At 37.0% G+C, this 21,802-nt stretch overlaps 1 protein-coding gene across 3 annotated transcripts in view; it reads right to left on the bottom strand.

The window, feature by feature from the left end:
* Nucleotides 1–21,802, bottom strand: part of UBXN4 (UBX domain protein 4) — a 57,409-nt gene that overhangs the window by 27,368 nt on the left and 8,239 nt on the right. For all 3 annotated transcript variants that reach the window (XM_044242567.1, XM_044242570.1, XM_044242569.1), the window contains exons 2-6: nucleotides 20,407–20,509; nucleotides 17,194–17,222; nucleotides 16,543–16,661; nucleotides 15,741–15,915; nucleotides 2,751–2,844 (exon numbers count right to left, since the gene is read on the bottom strand). In XM_044242567.1, coding sequence (XP_044098502.1) covers nucleotides 2,751–2,844; nucleotides 15,741–15,915; nucleotides 16,543–16,661; nucleotides 17,194–17,222; nucleotides 20,407–20,509 — 520 coding nt within the window. The remainder of the gene's footprint in view (nucleotides 1–2,750; nucleotides 2,845–15,740; nucleotides 15,916–16,542; nucleotides 16,662–17,193; nucleotides 17,223–20,406; nucleotides 20,510–21,802) is intronic.

Here is a 21,802-nt window from a genome sequence, read left to right on the forward strand (position 1 = left end):
TGATTTAGTGACATTTCCCCTAACAAAATCCTTGAAGCCAGATGAGGAAAAGCCTAAGATCTAGTAGAAGTACTTAGTCTTTCCAGGTACAGAAACTTGATCTCTGGAAACAAATGTTATACCTTGAGAGGATGACAAGAATCCTAATATTTTATAACCCGACCTTCCAAATTTTAAGGCTGAGTTTTTTAATCTGTAGGACAGAAATTTTAAAATGCCATCAAAGTTAGAGGAAAAAAATGTATATATTTTGCTTTATAGAACTTGGTATTACAAAATTCTATGTATATCAGATTATACACACAGGTATTTGATGTGTCAAATTTATCTGGGCTGTGAAAAAGCACCGCAGGTCAGTTCTATGAGACCGGGAAACTAACAGCACATTAGGGTTTCAGTGTAGAATAACCTGCAGCTGATGGGTAAGTCAAAGGCATAAAAGCACTACAGAGTCTATGACAAGGGATGGTGGAGATGAAGGCCACCTGAAGGGTATAAATGAGGAGCTAAGATGTCATTTGGGATAAGAATACTATACAGGATGTTGTTTTTAGTTGTCACTGTCAATGAAACCAATTCCACAAAAAAACAAAATTCCTAATTAGGTACAACTCAGATGAATAAAATATATGACCACAGAATAGGAAACTAATCTATTAGGACCTAGGCCCTACTGGGTAGCTGAGTCTGATAAGTTAATCTCAGCACCAATTTGAAATGCTTTTATGGTTTTAATTATATGACGTGGATTTTTCAAAAGTTGTTTAAACAGAGAACAGTTACTTTCCAATGAAAACTGTTTCATTAGCAAGTATGCCAACATTTCATCCAATTTTAATACTAGTACCCTTTTAAAAGGCCCTAGCCCACATGCATTTCATGTAATGGGTTCTAACGGTATATGGTTTTAAAAAATACACATGTATGTATCTCTAAGAGTGCTTTAAAAGTTTTTTTCAGTTTAAGGATCTCAAACAACCTGTAGACCTACTCTGTCCTCATATGCTAATTATAAAAGTAATAATGCTCAATGAAGACAGTTTGGCAACTTCAAAACAAAGCAAAGAAAAAAAAGTCCCTAATTTCCCTTCCATAATATTAATATCAACATTTTCTTCTATGTCTTAAACTGTCTTTATCTGACTCAATATACTATATTTAACACATATACACCAGTGTCGTCACTATATGTAACTCTTTTAATTAAAGATGGTATATTATTGGGGCGCCTGGGTGGCTCAGTGGGTTAAGCCGCTGCCTTCGGCTCAGGTCATGATCTCGGAGTCCTGGGATCGAGTCCCGCATCGGGCTCTCTGCTCAGCAGGGAGCCTGCTTCCCTCTCTCTCTCTCTCTCTGCCTGCCTCTCCATCTACTTGTGATTTCTCTCTGTCAAATAAATAAATAAAATCTTAAAAAAAAAAAAAAAAAAAAGATGGTATATTATTTTGTTTGTAGTACCATGCAGGCAGAAAGGGGCAGACACTCTCTTAAGAATGGAAGCTATTATGAAACAACAGCAACAGCAACTTCCCTTTCACATTGCGATTAAATAGCACGTAAGCCACCCTACAAGGCTACCCACTGTGTGTCTTCTCATTCCCTCCAAGTCTCCCAATCCTTTTCTGATCTTTTACTGTCACTTCCCAAAGGTGGTGCAAATAAAGATACCCAGTGGTGGACTTGGTGTTAGCAAAACAGAATGAAACAAAGAGGATGAATCATTGGGAACTCTGGTTCTCTGCTACACCACTTCTTACTGCTGTGAGCAAATCTATCCTTTTAACTCAAGATCTTGGCCCTGCCCAGACACCTACAAAGAACCATCAGAATCCAGGTTTTGCTGAAATGAAGCTGATTCTTAGTCATGAGCAAAACCAAATACCCAATGTTAGTAATCATTTTGAAACTTATTCCCCCATGGCATCTATATGAACAAGAAACTCAAGTCTAAGAAATTTTCTTAACTTCCATATAACCCTAAGTTGTGGGGTGCCTGGATGGCTCAGTCGTTAAGTATCTGCCTTTGGCTCAGGTCTTGATCCCAGGGTCCTGGGATCAAGCCCCAACAGGCTCCCTGCTCAGCAGGAAGCCTGCTTCTCCCTCTCCTACTCCCCCTGCCTGTGTTCCCTCTCTCACTCGCTCTCTCTCGGTCAAATAAATAAATAAAATCTTCAAAAAACAAAAAAACCTCGCTAAGTTGTTTTAGGTCAAGATTAAAAAATATTCCTGCTTTATCCATATACAATTCATATAACTTAAGAATCATACTTTATAGTATAGTTTGGAAATTTCTGTATTATTAAAAATACTAAAGTACAAACCACAAAAAGTCAGAAATCTGTACCTGATTATTAGACCAGTAACATATGACACTTAACAGACACCCACTTGTGCAAAACCAAGGCTCAGTACAATCATAAAAGTAGCTGAAGTTCGTCCCATTGGGAACTTACTATCCTATGGCACAGAGAGTTAAAAGCAGAAGTGATGGACAGAAAAACACATGTATCAAAAACCAGTGAAAAAGAGACTGTTGGGCTGATCAAACCTAAAGGTGACTGATGACTTCAGAGATACCTAACTTTACTTGTAGAATATAGTTTTTATGAATATAAGTTGGCCAGGTAATAAAAAATTTCAACCCAAGATTCTGAAACTTCATTTGTGTAATTTTAACTTTTACTCAAATTAATGAAATAACTGAGAACCACTCTCTCTTAAAAATATTACTTGCAAAAATAAGAGCAAACCTTTCCACTCTGACAGTGAGGTCCTCCGGAGATTTCTGATTTGAACATCCACCAGGATCCTGAGATGGACTGGCATGGCCTGAACCTTCTCCTCCTTAATTATTTAATAAAAAGAAAGAATAATAATATTGTATTTAATGCCAATTTTTAAAATGTATAAATATTTTGGGTTACATTTGTTAATCTTCTTAAATGTTACAAATTTTTCCTAATAATGGAGAAGATAAGAAATGAGTGATTACTGGGACACCTGGCTGGCTCAGTTATGCGATTCCATGTTGTGAGTTTGAGCCCCACACCGGACATAGAGAAAGGAAGGAAGGAAAGAAAAAGGGAAGGAAGGAAGGAGGGAGGGAGGGAAAAGAAAAAAGAAAGAAAAAAAGAGGAAGGAAGGAAGGAAGGAGTGAGCAATTCCTAATTCTGGCATTTGGATCTGGATACAACAATATATAAGTGGGAAATAAGGCAGTTACCCTGTGAGGGCCACCAAAGTCAGGGTCAAAGAGAAAACACGAAAAAGTATTAATCTGGCAGGAGGGGACTATAACAAAAGTAGAGTTAAGCATGACTGACCATGGGTAGGCTTTACTCTAGAGCATTGCTGTCCAGTATCTATGCTGTCCACTACAGTAGCCACTGTCACATGTAAAGCTCTAGAGGCAAAGTCTGATCCTGGGTATCACTCTAGAATTAACGCAGGTCCAAGTGATCTGCTTTTGCAAACCAGAGTAATTCCTTAACGAAGCTATCTGTATCTACACTAGTACTAGATGGCCCCCAATTTAACTATGGTTTGCCTTATAGTTTTTTGACTTCATGATGGTATATAAGTGATACACATTCTAGAAACCATACTTCCAATTTTAATCTTTTCCTAGGCTACAGATATACACTAAGCTACTGCCTCTGATAGACCATGGCAACTCTCAGTCAACCACAAAATCACAAGGACAAAGAACACATTTACATCATTCTGTACCCATACAACCATTCTGTTCTCACTTTCACTACAGTAGTCGGTAAGGTACATCAGAGTCAACACTTCATTATAAAACAAGCTCTGTGTTAGATGACTTCGCCCAACTGTAGGCTACTGTAAGTGTTCTGAGGATGTTTAAGGTAGGCTAGACTAAGCTATGATATTCAATAATTTAGGTGTATTAAATGCGTTTCTAACTTACAATATTTTCAACTTAGAATGGATGTATCAGGCTGTAACCCAATCATAACTCAAGGAAGATCCACATACTTCAAAAAATTTCCTGGGGCATCTGGGTAGCTCAGTCAGTTAAGCATCTGACTCTTGATCTGACTCTCATGACCCGGAGATCATGATCTCCGGGTCATGAGATGGAGCCCTATGTGGGCTCAGCACTCAGCATAACAAATGCTTGTCCCTTTCCCTCTGCTCTTCCCCAGTTTCTGTTCACTCCCTCTCTCAAAAAAAAAAAAAAAAAAAAAAAAAAAGTAAATAAAATCTTAAAAAAGAAAAAAAAATTCCTTAAGGCCAGAATTTCCTACTTGGCTTGTAGAGAACAGCTATTTTCTGGTACTTCCCTTTAGAACCTCTGTCATTGTCTTCCTTACCAGTTGGAACTTACTTGATTCTTGACATTTCTGATCTCTGAAAGAGTAAGGACCTTGAAGCAACAAAATCTGGATTCAAATCCTGTCCTATTACTTTAGTAAATTACTTAACCTGGCTATTATCTGTATAATGAGAACAATAACCTCATAGAATTGTTATGTTAATGTATGTTAATTCACATAAAAAGCTTAGACTTCTACAAAGATAGCACAAACTAAGTGCTTCAGCTATTACAGTGGTGGTGGGAAAACGAGAATAACTAAGCAGAGCTGATGATGCACATCTATCCCTATCTCTACATTCAGTGGCATCACCTAGGTAGTGTGAAATCAGCCATAGTAGGAGTAGTACACCTTGGAAATTAGCAAATACTCCCAGCAAGGGCTCCCCACCACCCTACACCTCCCCCCCACCCCCCGCCAGGGCCTCTTCTTTAATATTTACTGGCACATCACTAAATGCAACCCTTGAATAAGAAGTGGTAACCACTAGCATCCAGTGTGTGTTCAATTGGAAATAAATCAATTTCATTAGTAAATTAAATTAATGCCAAGGACATTCATACCTTAATACAGCAAAAAACTTAACAGAACTTTGGAAGATAACTTGCAGGTAGTTGGAAAAAAAAAAGGTGCTGAACAACAATACAGTTAGATCTATGACTAAAAACAAAGAAAAATGGATAGATGTCATATACAGTAAGATTTCCAATGGCATGGCAGAGTTGTCTTTGGCATTGTGTAAATGACTAATGAGTATGGAATATACATTTATAACTTTATGCATGAAACAGCTTAAATGAGCTTATATTTAACAGGTAATCAATGAATGAAATGTTCCAGATTTTCAAAAAACTTTTAAGTTAAAACAACGATAAACACCCAAACATAATGAAAATTTATTAGAAGTTCTAACTTCAGGTTTAAAAACATAACTGGATAATTAGGCATAATGTATCTCCCACTTACAAAGCAGTCTTGCCAAAAAATAATATATAATGAACCTAAATCTGATCAAGCCTGTAATGTTAACTACCAACTTAGAAGAATATTTACATAATACCCTAAGAATGCAGAAAAGTCCACGTGGAGAGGAAGATGGAGGTGAAGTAGGACCTTAGGCTGGTCTCATCCCACAAATACAAATACATAACTATCAACTTATCCTAAATACACCAGTAATTGACCTGAAGACTGGCAGAACATACACCACAACAAAAGGCAGAAAAGAAGTCACATCGAAGAAGGCAGTAAATGCAGACACACACTCGGAAGAGAAACAAATCATGGAAGTTGAGGTGGAGAGAGGACTGTGGTGGCAGAGAAAGGGTGAGAAACAAACAAGACAAGAGAGTGCAGAGGGAAAACGAACCCACACAGCAACTGGCCTGGAAAGCAAAAGGGTCCAAATTTTATGAATTCTTCTAACCAGCAGGGCTTAAAGCCTGGAGTTTTTAAAGGTCAGTGTGTTTGGCTCTGGGAGAGTTCAGAGGACACTGGGGCTGCTCTTGGAGAAAAGGCAGGGCCAAGAGCCCACAGATACTCAGCATGGAAACAGTGATCTAAATAGTACCTGGAGTTACAGTAGGGAGGTTAGGTGCTCATCTCAGATTATATCCCAGAGAAACAGTACTGACAGAAACATCCCTCCAGAAACAAACAAATTGGCCAGTGCCATTTCTCTCCTTCCCCCCTCAGCATAAACAGAGCCATAAGCGGGAAGCAGCACAGCACCCAGACTGGCTACCTAACTTGCTTTCAACAAGCCCTGCCATGTCACACTCTGGAAAAACTACTCTTCCCAGTCACATTTGCCTCAGTCTGGGCATGATGAGCCCTCCTCCCCAAAAGACCAGGCCAAATCCCTGCTCACAGAGCATAATCCCTAACCCCAGAGGATAGTGAGGCCTCTATTCTGGCAGCGGTGGTAACAGGTCTCATTTCAGAAGCAGACCAGGGCACACCTAGTTAAAACGCATCACTTTCTGGCCAGGAACCAAACATTATCTGCAAAAGACAGAGAGACAAAGAGAGCATCTGCAGACAACTAGCCTGAAGCATAAAGCAACCAGGAGACAACAGCAGAGTGCACGAAGCACACACTGGACACAGTCCCAGAAGCGCAGGCCCTGGGGAACAAAGGACGCTACACTGCAGGGCACTATAGGACCTCAACTTCGTTAAACCATTACACTCAAGAACAGGAGATGTAGCAGACTTTCCTAACACAGAGAAACAGGCAAAGAGACTTAGGCAAAAAGTGAAGACAGAGGAATTTGTCACAAATGGAAAACAGGACAAGACCACAGCCGGAGATCCAAGCAAACAGATATAAGCAATATGCCTGATGGAAAATTTAAAGCAATGATCATAAGGATACTTACTGGACTTGAGGAAAGAGTAGAGGACTTCACTGAAAATGAACATAGAGGTAAGAAATAACATAGCAGAGGGACAACTGGGTGGCGCAGTCAGTTAGGCAGCTACCATCAGCTCAGGTAATGATCTCAGAGTTCTGGGATCAAGCCCTACACTGAGCTTGCTGCACAGCAAGGAGTCTGCTTCTCCTTCTACCCCTTCCCCCAACTCATGTGCACACGCATGCTCTCAAATAAATAAAATCTTAAAAAAAAAAAAAGAAAGAAAGAACATAGCAGAGATAAATGGCTCAATAAACGAAATGAGAAACACAACTGATGGAATGAATAGCACACTGAAAGAAGCAGAGGAATGAATTAATGACTTAGGAGACAAGAGTAATGGAAAGTAATCAAACTGAACAAGAGCAAAAAAGAAAAAATATTATGCAAAACAAGAAGTGACTGGGAACTCAATAACAATATCAAACATAAAATTCGTATTACATGGGTCCCAGAAGGAGAGAGAGAAAAGGGAACAGAGAATTTATGTGAAGAAATTAATAGCTGAAAACTTCCCAAATCTGGGGAAGGAAACAAATGTCCAGATCCAGAATGCACAGACGATCCCCAACAAAATCAGTAAAAGCAGATTCACACAAGAAATACTGCGATTAAAATAGTAAAATATAGTAAGAGAGAAAAAATATTAAGGAGTTCCTGTCTGGCTCAATCAGTGGTGTGTGACTCTTGATCTCAGGGTTGTAGGTCTGAGCCCCACATTGGGTACAGAAATTATTCAAAAATAAAATCTTTAAAAAAAAAAAAAAAAAAGAAAAAATATTAAGCAGCAAGACAAAAGAAGACAGTTATATACAAAGGAAATACCATAAAGTAATCAGGGGATTTCTTCCCCAGAAACTTTCCAAGCCACAAAGGAGCTGCATGATATTAAAGTGCCGAAAGGAAAAAATCTGTAGCCAGGAATACTCTATCCAGCAAGGCCATCATTCAGAATAGGAGGAGAGATTAACAGTTTCTCAGACAAAAACTAAAGGATCTCATGACTATTACACCAGTCCTGCAAGTAACATTAAAGGGGACTCTTAGTGTAAAGGAAAGACCAAAAATGACAGTATGAAGGCAGGAAACACAAAAAAATAGTAAAAATGAGTATTTATGTAAAAAAACCAGTCAAGGAGCTCACAAAGTAAAATGATGTAAAATATGACACCATATACCTAAAACATGGGGAGGAAAACTGGTTCAAATTTAAACAACCATCAAGTTAAAACAGAGTGCTATATAGAGAATATGTTACATACAAATCTAATGGAGACCACAAATCAAAACACACTAATAAATATGCAAAGAATAAGAATTTAAAAATCCAAATATATCACTGAAGAAAATCAGCAAACCATGAAAGAGAGAAAGAAAGGATCAGAGAAAATCTCAGAAACAAACACAAAACAAGTAATAAAATGTCAATAAATACATATCTATCAATAATTACTTCAAATGTACATGAACTAAAGTCCCAAACAAGAGATACAGGGTGACAGAATGAATAAAAAAACAAGACCCATCTATACATTGCCTATAAGAGATTCAATTTAGACCTAAATACACCTGCACTGAAAGTGAGAGGATGGGGTGCGTGGGTAGCTCAGTCAGTTAAGCATCTGCCTTCAGCTCAGGTCATGATCCCAGAGTCCTAGGATCTGGCCCCATGTGGGGCTCTCTGCTCAACAGGGAGTTTGCTTCTCCCTCTCCCTCTGCCCCTCCCCCTGCTCATACTTTTTCTGTTTTTCTGTTTCAAATAAATAAATAAAATCTTTTAAAAAAAAAGTAAGTGAGGGGATGAAGAAACATTTACCATGCAAATGAATGTCAAAAGAAAGCTAGAGTAGCAATACTTACATTGGACAAAACAGATTTAAAACAAAGACTATAATGACACAAAGAAGGATACTATATAATAATAAAGGGGACAATCCAACAAGAAAATATAATAATTGTAAATATTCATGTACCCAAACAAACAAAAAGCTGTTTCCCTAAGCTAAAGAACGAAACAAGGATGGCCACTCTCACCACTTTATTCAACACAGTATTGGAAGTCCTAGCCACAACAATGAGACAACAAAAAGAAATAAAAGGCATCTAAATTGACAATGAAGAAGTAAGACTTTCACTATTTACAGATGAAAGATATTATAGTAAGAAAACCCAAAAGACTCCACCAAAAAACAGCTAGAACTGATAAATGAATTCAGTAAAGTCGCAGGTAACAAAATCATTGCACAGTAATGTTACATTTCTACACACCAATGAAGCAGCAAAAAGAGAAATTAGAAAACATTCCCACATACAACTAGACCAAAAATAATAAGATACCTACCCAAAGGTATAAATCTACCCACAGAGGTCAAAGACCAGTACTCTGAAAACTATAAAACACTGATGAAAGAAAGTAAAGAGGACACAAAGAAATGGAAAGACATGCTACATCCATGGACTGGAAGAACGAGTAATTTTAAAATGTCTATACTAAGGGTGCCTGGGTGGCTCAGTGGGTTAAAGCCTCTGCCTTCGGCTCAGGTCATGATCTCAGGGTCCTGGGATCGAGCCCCACATCGGGCTCTCTGTTCAGCAGGAAGCCTGTTTCTCCCTCTCTTTCTACCTACTTGTGATCTCTCTCTGGCAAATAAGTAAATAAAATCTTTAAAAAAAAATTTTTTTTTAAAAAAAGTCTATACTACCCAAAGTAATCTACACATTTAATACACTCTCTATCAATATACCAACAACATTTTTCAAAGAACTAGAACAAACAATCCTAAAATTTGTGAACCACAAAAAAGTCTCAAACAGCCAAAGCAATCTTGAAAAGCAAAGCTGGAGGCATCACAATTATAAACTTGAAGTTATATCACAAAGTAGTAGTAAACAAAACAGTACAGTATGGCACAAAAATAGACACATATATCAATAGAACAGAAAACCAAAAATAAAGCTACAACTTATATGGTCAATTAATCTTTGAAAAAGCAGGAAAGAATATGTAATGGGAAAAAGAATCTTCAACAAAAGGTACTGGGAAAACTGGAGAGCTACATGTAAAGAATGAAACTGGGCCAGTTTCTCATACTATACACAAAAATAAACTCAAAATGGATTAAAGACCCAAATGTGAGATCTGAAACAATAAAAACCCTAGAAGAGAGCACAGGCAGTAGGTTCTCTGACATCAACTATAACAACATCTTTCTAGATATGTGTCCTGAGGCAAGGGAAACAAAAGCAAAAACTATTGGGACTACTTTGCATAGCAAAGTAAATAATCAACAAAACTAAAAGGCAACCTCTAGAATGGAAGAAGGTATCTGCAAATGATATATCCGACAAAGGATTAGTAATTAAAATATATAAAGAACTTAACAAAAATTCAACATCCATGGGGCAACTGGCTGGCTCACTCAGTGAAGCATGGGACTTTATAATCTTGTGGTTTTGAGTTTGTGCCCACACTGGGTATGGAGATTATTTAAAAATAAAACCTTAGGGGTGCCTAGGTGGCTCAGTCAGTTGGGTGTCCAGCTCTTGATTTTGGCTTGGGTCATGGTCTCAGGGTGGATGGGGTCTCAGCACTCACGATCTCAGGGGTACAGCCCTGCACAGGGCTCTGTGTCCAGCAGGGAGTCTGCTTGTCCCTCTCCTGCATCTCCTTCTCCTCCCCCTCCGCCCTTTCCCCACTCATATGTGCTCTCTCTAAAATATATAGAAATCTTTAAAAAACAAATCTTAATACAAAACCTCAACACCCCAAAAATGAATAATCCAACTTAAAAATGGGCAGAAGACATGAACAGACATTTCCCCAAAGATGACATCCAAATGGTTAACACATACATGAAAAGATGCTCATCATCACTTATCAGGGAAATGTCACTCAAAACTACAGTGTGGTATCACCTCACACCTGCCAGAATGGTTAAAATCAAACAGAAGTATTGCAGAGAATGTGGAGAAAGGAAAACCCTTTTGTATGGTTGATGGGAATACAAACTGGTGCAGCCTCTCTGGAAAACAGTACGAAGGTTTCTCAAAAAGTTAAAAACAGAACTATCCTACTGACCCAGCAACTGCACCACTGGGTATTTACTCAAAGAGCATAAAAACACTCATTCAAAGGCATACATGCAACCCAGTATCTATAGCAGCATTATTTACAACAGACAAATTATGGAAGCAGCCCATCGTCCACTGACTGATGCACTGTTAAAGATGATATGATATGTTTACACACACACACACACACAAACACACACACACAGGAATATTATTCAGCCATAAAAAAGAATGGGATCTTGCTATTTGCAGCTGCATGGATGGAGCTAGAGAGTATAATGCTAAATGAAATAAGTCAGTCAGACAAAGAAAAAAACCAATGAATTCACTCATATGGGGAATTTAAGAAACGAAACAAATAAGCAAAGGGAGAAAAAAGACAGACACAAACCACGAATCAGACTCTAACTATAGAAAATTGATGGGTACCAGAGGGGAGGTGGATGGCTGGGGGGATGGATGAAATAGGTGATGGGAATTAAGAAATTCACTTGTGATGAGCACTGGGTGATTAAAATACAAACTTAAAAAAAAGAATGCAGCAAAATCCAGACTCTGGGCAGCTACAGAAAAAAAATCAGTGAGAATGGGAATCTATTTATGAAATGAAAACTAAGATTCAAGGGGCACCTGGGTGGCTCCGTCGGTTAAGCGTCTGCCCCACATCAGGCTCCCTGCTCGGCAGGAGGCTTGCTTCTCCCTCTCCCACTCCCCCTGCTTGTGTTCCTGCTCTCGCTATCTCTCTGTCAAATAAATAAGTAAAATCTTAAAGAAAAAAAAACACTCAAAAAAAAGAAAAAGAAAAAAGGAGACTCATCAAGCAGCAACAATATACTGGACTCCAAACAAATAAAAATTTAGTATAATGTAAATATTGTCTAGATAAATAATGATAAAAAGGAATTACTGTTCAACTTTCTATGTTTCATAAGGGATACCAATTTGCGGTTATTTTTTAAAGTTCTTATCTTTTACAGGCACCTGCATGGCTAAGTGACTCACTCTTGGTCTCAGCATCACGAGTTCAAGCCCCAAGTTGGGCTCCACACTGGGCATGGACCCTACTATAGACAGGTAGATAAATTTCTCATCTTTTACATACTAATATTTTAAAATAAAATTATATGATGCCCAAAATTTGTTTTAAATAATAAGTGACAAGGAGATGAGGAATAGGGGGCACCAATGAAACAGTATCAGCCATGAGTTGGTAAGAACTGAAGACTCTTAAAGGCAGTGAGTTCATGGGATTTCTTATACTATTTTCTCTACTTTTCTAGAGGTCTGAAATTTTCCATAACAAAGTGAAAAAAAAAAAAACCCACAAAGAACTGAGATTAGAGCTTCTACTCACACCTCACACTTCAAAAAGACAGAGTTTGAGTTGAAGTAAGGTAAGTGTCTACTGAAACAAAAGCATCAACACTAACAGAATCCAGAGTGTCTGTAACAATGTACAAGACACAAAAATTTCCTGACACACAACCCAAAAGGAAAATGTGACCCATTCTCAGGAGAAAAGACAAAAAAACGGCAATCCTGAGATGAGACAGAGCTATTATAACTTAATGAGGTAAAGGAAAATCAAATAAATTAAAAGATAAATTGAATAAAATGTTGGTAAAGGGTACACTGGGACTGAGTATAACTACTTTAAGTTTCTATGAGTCACACTATTTCAAAATAGAAAGTTAGAAGAGGAGGAGGAGATAGAGGGAAGAATAAGAAAATCCAAAATAATTTTACCGGCAAATGGTACAGCCAATTTGGAAGACAGCTTGCTGGCTTCTTACAAAACTAAACATTTCCTGAGAGCACAATCCAGCTATCACGAGCTTGGTATTTACCCAAGGAAAGTAAAAAAAAAACTTATGTAAACACAGAAACCTGCACACAGATGCTTACAGCAGTTTTATTCATAACTGCTAACTTGGAAGAAACCAAGATGACTCTTCAGTAGGTGAACAGATTCATAAACTGTGGTACATCTAGACAATGGAATATCATTCAGCTCTATAAGAAATGAGCTATCAAGTGATGAAAAGACACGAGGGAAGCTTAAATGCCTATTACTAAGTGAAAGAAGCCAATCTGAAAAGACTACTGTACGACACTCTGGAAAAGGCAAAAACTATGAAGACTAAAAAAAATCAGTAAGAATGAATAGGCTGAGCACAAAGGACCTTTAGGGCAGTAAAAATACTTTGTTCTATACTGATGCCATAACAATGGATACATGTCATAATACATTTGTCCAAACTCACAGAGTGTATTAACATCAAGAGAAAACTCTAATGTAAAGTATGGATTTTGCCTGATTATAATGTGTCAAATGTGGACTCATTAGTTTTAATAAAATGTATCACTGTGGTGGAGGATGTAGATAGTGGGGCAGAAGGTATACAGGAAATCTGTTCCATCCTCTTAATTTTGCTATAAACATAGAACTGCTCTAAAAAAAAGTCTATTGGGTAGCTCAGTTGGTTAAGCATCTGATTCTTGATTTTGACTCAGGTCATGATCTCAGGGTCATGAGATCGAGCCCCACAGGGGGCTCTGTACTGAGCATGGAGCCTGCTTAATACTCTCTCTCTCTCTTCCCCTTCCTGACTTGTGTGAGTTCTCTCTCTCTAAAAATAAAACCATAAAAAGTATTTTGAAAGTCTATTAAAAAAAGTCAACTTAAAAATTATTACCAAGGGGTGCCTGGGTGGCTCAGTGGGTTAAAGCCTCCGCCTTTAGCTCAGGTCATGATCCCAGGGTCCTGGGATCGAGCTCCGAATCAGGATCTCTGCTCAGCAGGGAGCCTGCTTCCTCCTCTCTCTCTGCCTGCCTCTCTGTCTACTTGTGATCTCTGTCTGTCAAAAAAAAAAAAAAAAAATCAAATAAAAATTCAGTAGGGGTACCTGGCTAACTCAGTAGAGAATATGACTCCTAATCTCAGGGTTTTAAATCTGGGCTCCACAGGACACAGAGATTACTTAAAATAAAAATCTTAAAACAAAAATTAAAAAAAAAAAATTCATTAGATGGGCTTAAGAGTAGAAAGATGATAAAAGTCAGTGAACTTATAGATCAGTAAGATTATCCAATCTAAATAAGAGGGAAAAAAAAGAAAAATGTGAATCTGTGGGATAATATCAAGAAGCCTAACATATATGCAATTATTTCCAGCAAAGTAAGAGAAAAATATTTCAATAAATAATGGCTCCAAATTCCCCAAATTTAGCAAAAAATCATGTATTTACAGATTTAAGAAGCTCAGCAAACCCCAAGCAGAATAAACACAAAGAAAAAGCATATCTAGGCATAATACGGTCAAACTGCTAAAAGCCAAAGAAAGAGAAAATCCTGAAAGCAGAGAGAAAAGCAATATATTCCATATATGGGAAACACTGCTATCAACAGAAACTTCTCATCAGAAAACTATGGAGCCCAAAAGATCCTTAAAGGGTTGAAAAAAATAACTGTAAACCCCAAATTTTGTGTCTAGTAAAAATATCTTTCTAGAGTGAAGATAAAACGGACACTTTCATTTTTCAGAGACAAAGGAATTATTTTGCCAAAAGACCTGAGTAATCAGAAATGCTAAGCAAGGAGCACTTGGGTGGCTAAGTCACTGAATGTCTGACTCTTGATTTCAGCTCAGGTCATATTCTCATGTGTGGTAAGACAGAGCCTTGCACTGGGTTCCACGCTCAGCAGGGAGTCTGCTTGAAAATTCTCCCCCACCCCAACCCTCCTTCCACTTGAGTGCCCTCTCTAATAAATAAATAAATACATCTTAAAAAAAAAAAGGTGGGGGTGCCTGGTGGCTCAGTCGATAAACATCTGCCTTCAGCTCAGGTCATGATCCCAGAGTCCAGCGATCAAGCCTCGCTTTGGGCTCCCTGCTCAGCAGGAAGCCTGCTTCTCCCTCTCCTACTCCCCCTGCTTGTTCCCTCTCTCACTGTCTCTCTTTGTATCAAATAAATAAAAAAATCTTAAAAAAAAAAAAAAAGAAAAGAAATGCTAAGGGAAGTATTTCAGGTGAAGAGAACGATACCAGAGGAAAATATATTCAAAAGGGAACAAAGAATTTGGCAATGATAAGTATCCAAGTAAATGTAAAAGTTAAGTATCCTGCTATACAGCTATATGGGCTACATTCATTATAGCATTCCCTAGTTTTGTGTGCATCCAGAACCTAAGCGATCTGTAGATGAAAACCTCAAAATGAGACTACTGAGAGGGGACCTGGCAGCTATTCTTCAAATATTCAAAACCTGTTACGTATAACTTCAGCTAGAGTAGAATTATCTTTTAGGATACTCATCTACTAACTTCTAACTTTTTATATAACTCTGTGTTGCCCAATACAAAGATATTTTACACCAAGCAACTTTGAACACAAATCCCTAATGTATGGTATAAATTTTCTCTTTTGCCTTTTTCTATCAACCCCTCTGCAATCACATCTCTTATTTCCACAATTTTACAGTTACCTTTAATTCTAATCTCTAAAAATGCAAATACTATTTTTTAAATGTGTATAGCATATTACAGGTCATAAAAACAATTCCAAATACATTAGTTCATTTCAACCTTTCAAAATCCTCTGGCTGGAAAGATATTTATAAAATTGTTAAGTGTCATAATAACAGTCCCTGAATATGGCACAGTAAAAGAAATTACAAATCAACTATTCTGAACTGTTGCCTATTTGGATTTGAAAGGCATATTCACGGACTTCATTCTTTTCTGCGACTATCAGACCAACACATGTATTTAAGACAACCCTTAAATCTTAAGTTAAATGAATATGACAGAGGAGAAACAGTTATTTTTCTTTTTAAGGATATTAATCCCTGACCTTTAAAACAAAATGATGGAGTACTTCTACCTATACCCAAAAGGGTACACTAAAAATTACCTGTTGCAGAATCTGACTTTCTATCAGAAGTGGGTGGTGTCTCACAAAGCTCCGCATTTCTGGACTGAGAGTTTTCAGAAGTGTTGTTAGGTTCACACGAGGTTGGTGGAGTAGAGACTGAACTTTCTGACTGGCTGCCATTTGCCACCGATGCTTCACCTTTTAATGAGTGCATCTAGGGCAAAAATACACTGGAATTTAATAAATAGGTAAGAATCTAAACCTACCTGGCAGATGATGCCAAAATAAAAGTCAACTGTCTCCATAAGAGGGAAAAGTACTAAACCTTCTAAATAGATTAATATAAACTGTATAATCCTAAACATGGCATAATCACACTGTAGAATTCAACTACAATGTGACAAGAGCATAAAAAGATTTTCAAAGCATACGGATTTTCCTTCAAATTAGTTCAAGGAAAAAAGTTTCAAGCTATATTAGCCATTTGCCCAAAGGGGATACTAATGAGAAATTGACTAAATTCCTTAAAATGTGTCAAGCAATACAGTTTGGGACCTTAATGTGAAACCTCTCTCTTGGAACAAAGTAATAGTGATGCTTATTAGTAGTTGACTGAGGGAGGAAGAAAGAAGGGAGAGTAAGAAGTCACTCATTAGGTTCAGGTACTTATAACTTCACAATGCTATATTCGAAATCAATCCGGGAAAATATTTACTACCTTTAAAGTTTAATGGCATGGCAGGTTCCTGGTTATACAGACAGCTCCAAAAATACTCCAATGTCAAGTTTCTGACACACCATTTTCCCATGTTTGTAAAAAAGAAATTCTGTTCTTTCTCACCTGCCGGACTTTGTGAATTCTGGTAACAAGTTCATCTGCAGAAACACTTCCTGCTATTACTTCCAAGGGAATTCCACTGTCTCCAATAAAGAAACTGGATGGAACACACACTACGGGATCTGTACAATTTAATTAAGTCTAACAATTCATGAAAAACAAGGGGATAATTTTATGAAATACTACTGACAACAAAGCAAAACAAGTCTTTGTGAATTTCACAATGTTACCAGCTAACATGTTTACCAATTAATTTCAACTACCTTATCATTATGCTTGTCATACATGTGATAAACTAATTTATCTGTATTGTATAACTGAGTGGGGATCATCCACTACATTCTCCTCTTTTGTAACTTCTACATCTATCTTGCAGCTTGACAGCTTCTTCTAACATTCCAACCAAACTGTCCCATATTGCTTTCCAGATATTGATAATAAATATGATCCCCATTGCTACAATAGGGATCCCTATGATCCCCTTTGCTACAATGTATTATCTCAAAGAACACTTAGTAGTATAAATTTCCCATAAACAAGAATGTAAGAGTTCCTAAATAAAAATGATTAATTTCAAAATGTCATGAATTAACCAAAAGAAAGGCAATTCCTCATGCAAATATCTGTCAAACCAATTCTTTATTGAAAGGATACAGATTTGTGAAAATTGTAGGCAGGCTTCACTGTAAAACAAAATCAAACAGAAAATCACTAGATATATGAGTTTCCCCAATACTCAGTTGTTTCATAAAAATTTACTGGTATCATTAAAATGATTTTTTGAAGCACTGTTTTCTTTCATATTCATCAGTTGGAAGGAGAAAAGTACAATTCTTATTTTACAGACCTTTTCTGGTTTTATAATTTTCAGATTACATTCATTCCTGCAACCCACACTGGTGGCCAGATCTGATGACTAAAATCAAGTAGGTCTCTGCCACGTTGCTTCCTAAGCATCAAGTATTCCTGAATATAATATCTTAAATTGTAACAACAGAATATTAATGCTTATGATTTACCTGTGCAAATGATAATACAGTACTTTGTATTAATATTTCAAAACAACCTAAGTATCCACTAGTAAAAACTAACTAAGCAGTCATAAAAAAAGACAGAAAAAAGGTATATCAAAATGCTACCACTTCTGTAAAAAAGAGAGGATAATAAACAAGAATGTAAGAGAGGGGAGGGAAATAAATTTTCTTGATTTGGTCACTCCAGAGAAGGGGAACTAGGTGGTTAGGGACAGGGATAAAGTGAGACGTTACATTCTGATACAAGTAAGACATACTAATCAATGTAGAGTAGTAATACCAAGAATCAAATTAGTATTTCCAGGAATTAGAAAATTGTTTCATTTTCTGAATATAAACCACAATTACCATAAAATCATCTGAAAACTGAATGGGAAAAGTTTAAAGAAAAGAAGTACCAAGAATTCTATCTTCCCAAAAATAACCAAAGTGAACTTTAAAAAAAAGATTTATTTATTTTAAGGGGAGGCAGGGGCAAAGGGAGAGGAGAAAAAAAAATCTTCAAATAGACTCCCTGTTGAGTACAGAGCCCAATGCAGGGCTCTATCCCAGGACCCTGACATCATGACCTGAGCAGAAATCAAGAGTGGAACCCTAAAATCCCTGAGCTACCCAGGCAGGTGCCCCGCCAATGTAAACTTCTGATGCATTCCGTAACAGTTTATTTTCAACATGGGCTATCTCCATAAATAAATACACACTAGAATACTATAAGAACATTAATTTCATAATTTTTATATAGTAAATAAAATTAACTTTTCATTCCATTAGATTCTATTAGCAGGCAGTCCATAAAGAAACAGCAACCATCACTACACACAGGTATTCCTGCAAATGATTTTAGAAATTTGTTTTTAGAAAAGAAAGAAAAAAATAAAATTTATTTTTTAAAATGTTAGAGACAGGGCTCCTGGGTTGCTCAGTTGGTTAAGCGTCGACTCTTAGTTTTGGCTCAGGGCATGATCTCGGGGATGTGAGATCAAGTCCTGCAATGGGCTCCTCACAGGCCACGGAACCTACTTATGATTCTCTTTCCCTCTCCCTCTTGTCCCTCCTCTATCCCCCTTCCTTCTTCTCAAAAGAAAAATTGGTAGTTACATCAGTCTGTGTATAACCTGTATAAAAATTTGTATAAAAATCCTGATATTCTCATTTCTTCCATGTTTCCAATATACCCCTATATTCCTCCTGCTGTTACTGGTGCTTCTGGAAATAATGGATAATATAAATGATAGGATATACATTAAAATGGTAAGATTCTTTTTTTTAAAGTATTACAGCTCAATAAATATATAGTTCAACAACTCCTACTGTGAGGCAAACCACTATGTTTGTTTTATGACATTTTTATATTGAAAAAATTTTAATGAAAAATTTGCAAACTGAGGCACCTGGTTGGCTCAGTCGGAAGAGCATGTGACTCCTAATCTCAGGGTCATGAGTTCTGAGTCTCACCATGGATGTACAAATTACTTAAATAAATAAATTTTTTTTTAAAAACCCTACTAACTTACAGGTAAATTGCAAATTATTTTGATCTTGACAGTAATTTTTAACCATCACTCATTCATTCTGATATTATCAGTATCCAAAGGACAGGAATACCATTTTATAGCTGCTAATGAATTATTGTTTCTAGGTACTGATCATTGATGCCTGCTGCTAACATCATAAAGACAACAAGTCATTATATGTCTTCTAATGGAAGAATGAAAGACATACCACCATTTATGAAGCAGTCATAATGGGAAAAAAAAAAATCTAACCTGAATCCAACTGTCAATTTACAGGAAACAGAGGATAGAGGAACAAACTAGATAACACTAACAGGGATGCAGTCAACAAAATTCATACTGCAGGAAACTAAAGAATGAATCTCCTAGTTTCCCCAAAATATTAACTGCAAAGAAAAGGAAGGGGGGGGGGAGTCTACAGACTAAAAGAGACTTGAGAGGTCAACACATCACAATGTGTAGACCTTGATGGATCCTGTGTCAAACAAACTATAATAAACTAAGAATACAACTGTGACATAGATAAGACAACAGAAAATGTGAACAGTAGCTGGATATCTGCTATTAAGAAACAGTTATTTTTTTTTTAGTATTATAGCTATGTTAAGAAATTTAGTTTTTCACATACTAAATTTAGATTAATTAATGTTAAAAAAATATATCTTCCAGAGACATACTAAAATATTTATCAATGAAGTGACACAAAGACTATTTGCCTCAAAATTATATGGGATGGGTGGAAATGGGTCATGGTACTGATGAAACAAGACTGACTAAAAATTGATAATTACCAAAGTAGTTGACAAGTACATGGGAGTTCATTATACTATTCACTTACTTTTGTATATGTTTGAAATTTTCTACAATAAAAAAAAAAAAAGACATTTTTAAGTAGGGGTGGGGATAGAAGGAATGGATTGACAAATAAGAGACTTGCAGATAACAAGTACTGTGAGGGACCTAAAAAAGTCCTTACTCCCACTGAAGTAAACAGCTTCATTCCTAAAAATAGGATCCAAAAGAGTGGTCAACCTTTCAGAGATAACTGATATATAATTTACAGTTACTTCTAAGTTCTTAGAAGCTGAGGATCACAGTTCTTTTGCATTCCTAGTACACGTCACATTGTTGTTTGGTGGACCAGCAGAACTTAAAAGTTTTTCAGCAAGATACCATGATGTATTTGGAAAATGGCAATCAGAATTTAAGTCCCCAATATGCCTTACAGAAAAATCAACATTCTTAAAGTCTAAGAGTATCACCATAAATCACAAAAGACAATTATTATACTTAAAAAATTAATACTTTTATAAGCAAACCTTTTGGTATCGATTTTAATAGCAACAAAACTGTCTGAAGATGCTTCTGTCACTTTCTCATCTTCCCAACTTGCAGCCATCTGTGTAGACTGCTCATCATCACCTGTAAAACATTTCAAGGATACTTATAAGGCCAATATCTGCTGATTCTTTCCCCTTGGAATATGGAATTTCAAATAAAATATATAATTCCATAAATACTACAAATAAATTGGTATTTTCTACCAAGTGTGAAAACTAAAATTTTCCAATAAAGTGAAAAGCATGATTATATGCACTGTTAACTTTATAAAAAGTAACAAAAAACAGCTTAGGCTGCCAAAAAAAAAAAAAAATGAAGATGTAATGAAAAAGAATGAAGCTATCTAGGTTTTACAAAATATTTTCTAAAAAAAGACATCCAAATTATGAAGCAAATAGTACCACAGTAATTACAAGTCATTGTGGAAATGTACAGCAGCTATTCTGGCTTTTGTACACGTGATTTTAGAAAATAAATATGCAATAGCCTTCCTTTATGTAGTACTTTTCTGTCAAGCTCAATGTCCCCACACCAGGGCATCACTCCCCAGAATTCCTCCAAGGTAGACAGAAGCAGGTACAGTTGTGATTGCAGTTTTGGACTTGCTTTTTATCACAGGTACGCTAATTTTAGAAGATATACTTATCCAGGGGCACCTGAGTGGCTCAGTAGGTTAAGTGTCCACTCCTGACTTCGGCTCAGGTCATGATCTCAGCATCCTGAGACAGAGACCTGAGATGGGCTCTGCACTCAGCAGGAGTCTGCTCCTCTCTCTCTTCCTTTCTCTCTGCTCCTCCCCCTGCTTGCAAGCATGCAGGCATGCTCTCTCTCTAAGGTAAATAATTCTCAAAAGAAAAAAAAAAAAAGGCATGCTGATCCAAAAGTTATCTATGGTGATAGAACTCAACTCAGCATATTAGTTACCTGGGTAGAGGTGCTACTGATTGGGAAAGAGCATGAAGGAGCCTTCTGGGGGTGCTGGAAATATTTATATCTTATCTGGATGAGAGTTACATGAGTGTGTTAATACATAAAAATTCACTGAGGGGCGCCTGGGTGTCTCAGTGGGTTAAGCCTCTGCCTTTGGCTCAGGTCACGATCTCAGGGTCCTGGGAAGAGCCCCGAGTCAGGCTCTCTGCTCAGCAGGGAGCCTGCTTCCCCCTCTCTCTTTCTCTGCCTGCCTCTCTGCCTACTTGTGATTTCTGTCTGTCAAATAAAGAAATAAAAAATTCACTTAGCTGCTCACTTAATATACTTCACTTAGTATACTGTATATGTCATACTTCAATGACAAAATGTTTTAAAAGTTCTATCTATCAACATATTACTTCCTTTTTAGACTTGTAATGCCTAGACTTTGATGTAACCACTTAC

Source organism: Neovison vison, chromosome 3 (assembly GCF_020171115.1).
Source record: "Neovison vison isolate M4711 chromosome 3, ASM_NN_V1, whole genome shotgun sequence".
Taxonomy (NCBI): Eukaryota; Metazoa; Chordata; class Mammalia; order Carnivora; family Mustelidae; genus Neogale; species Neogale vison.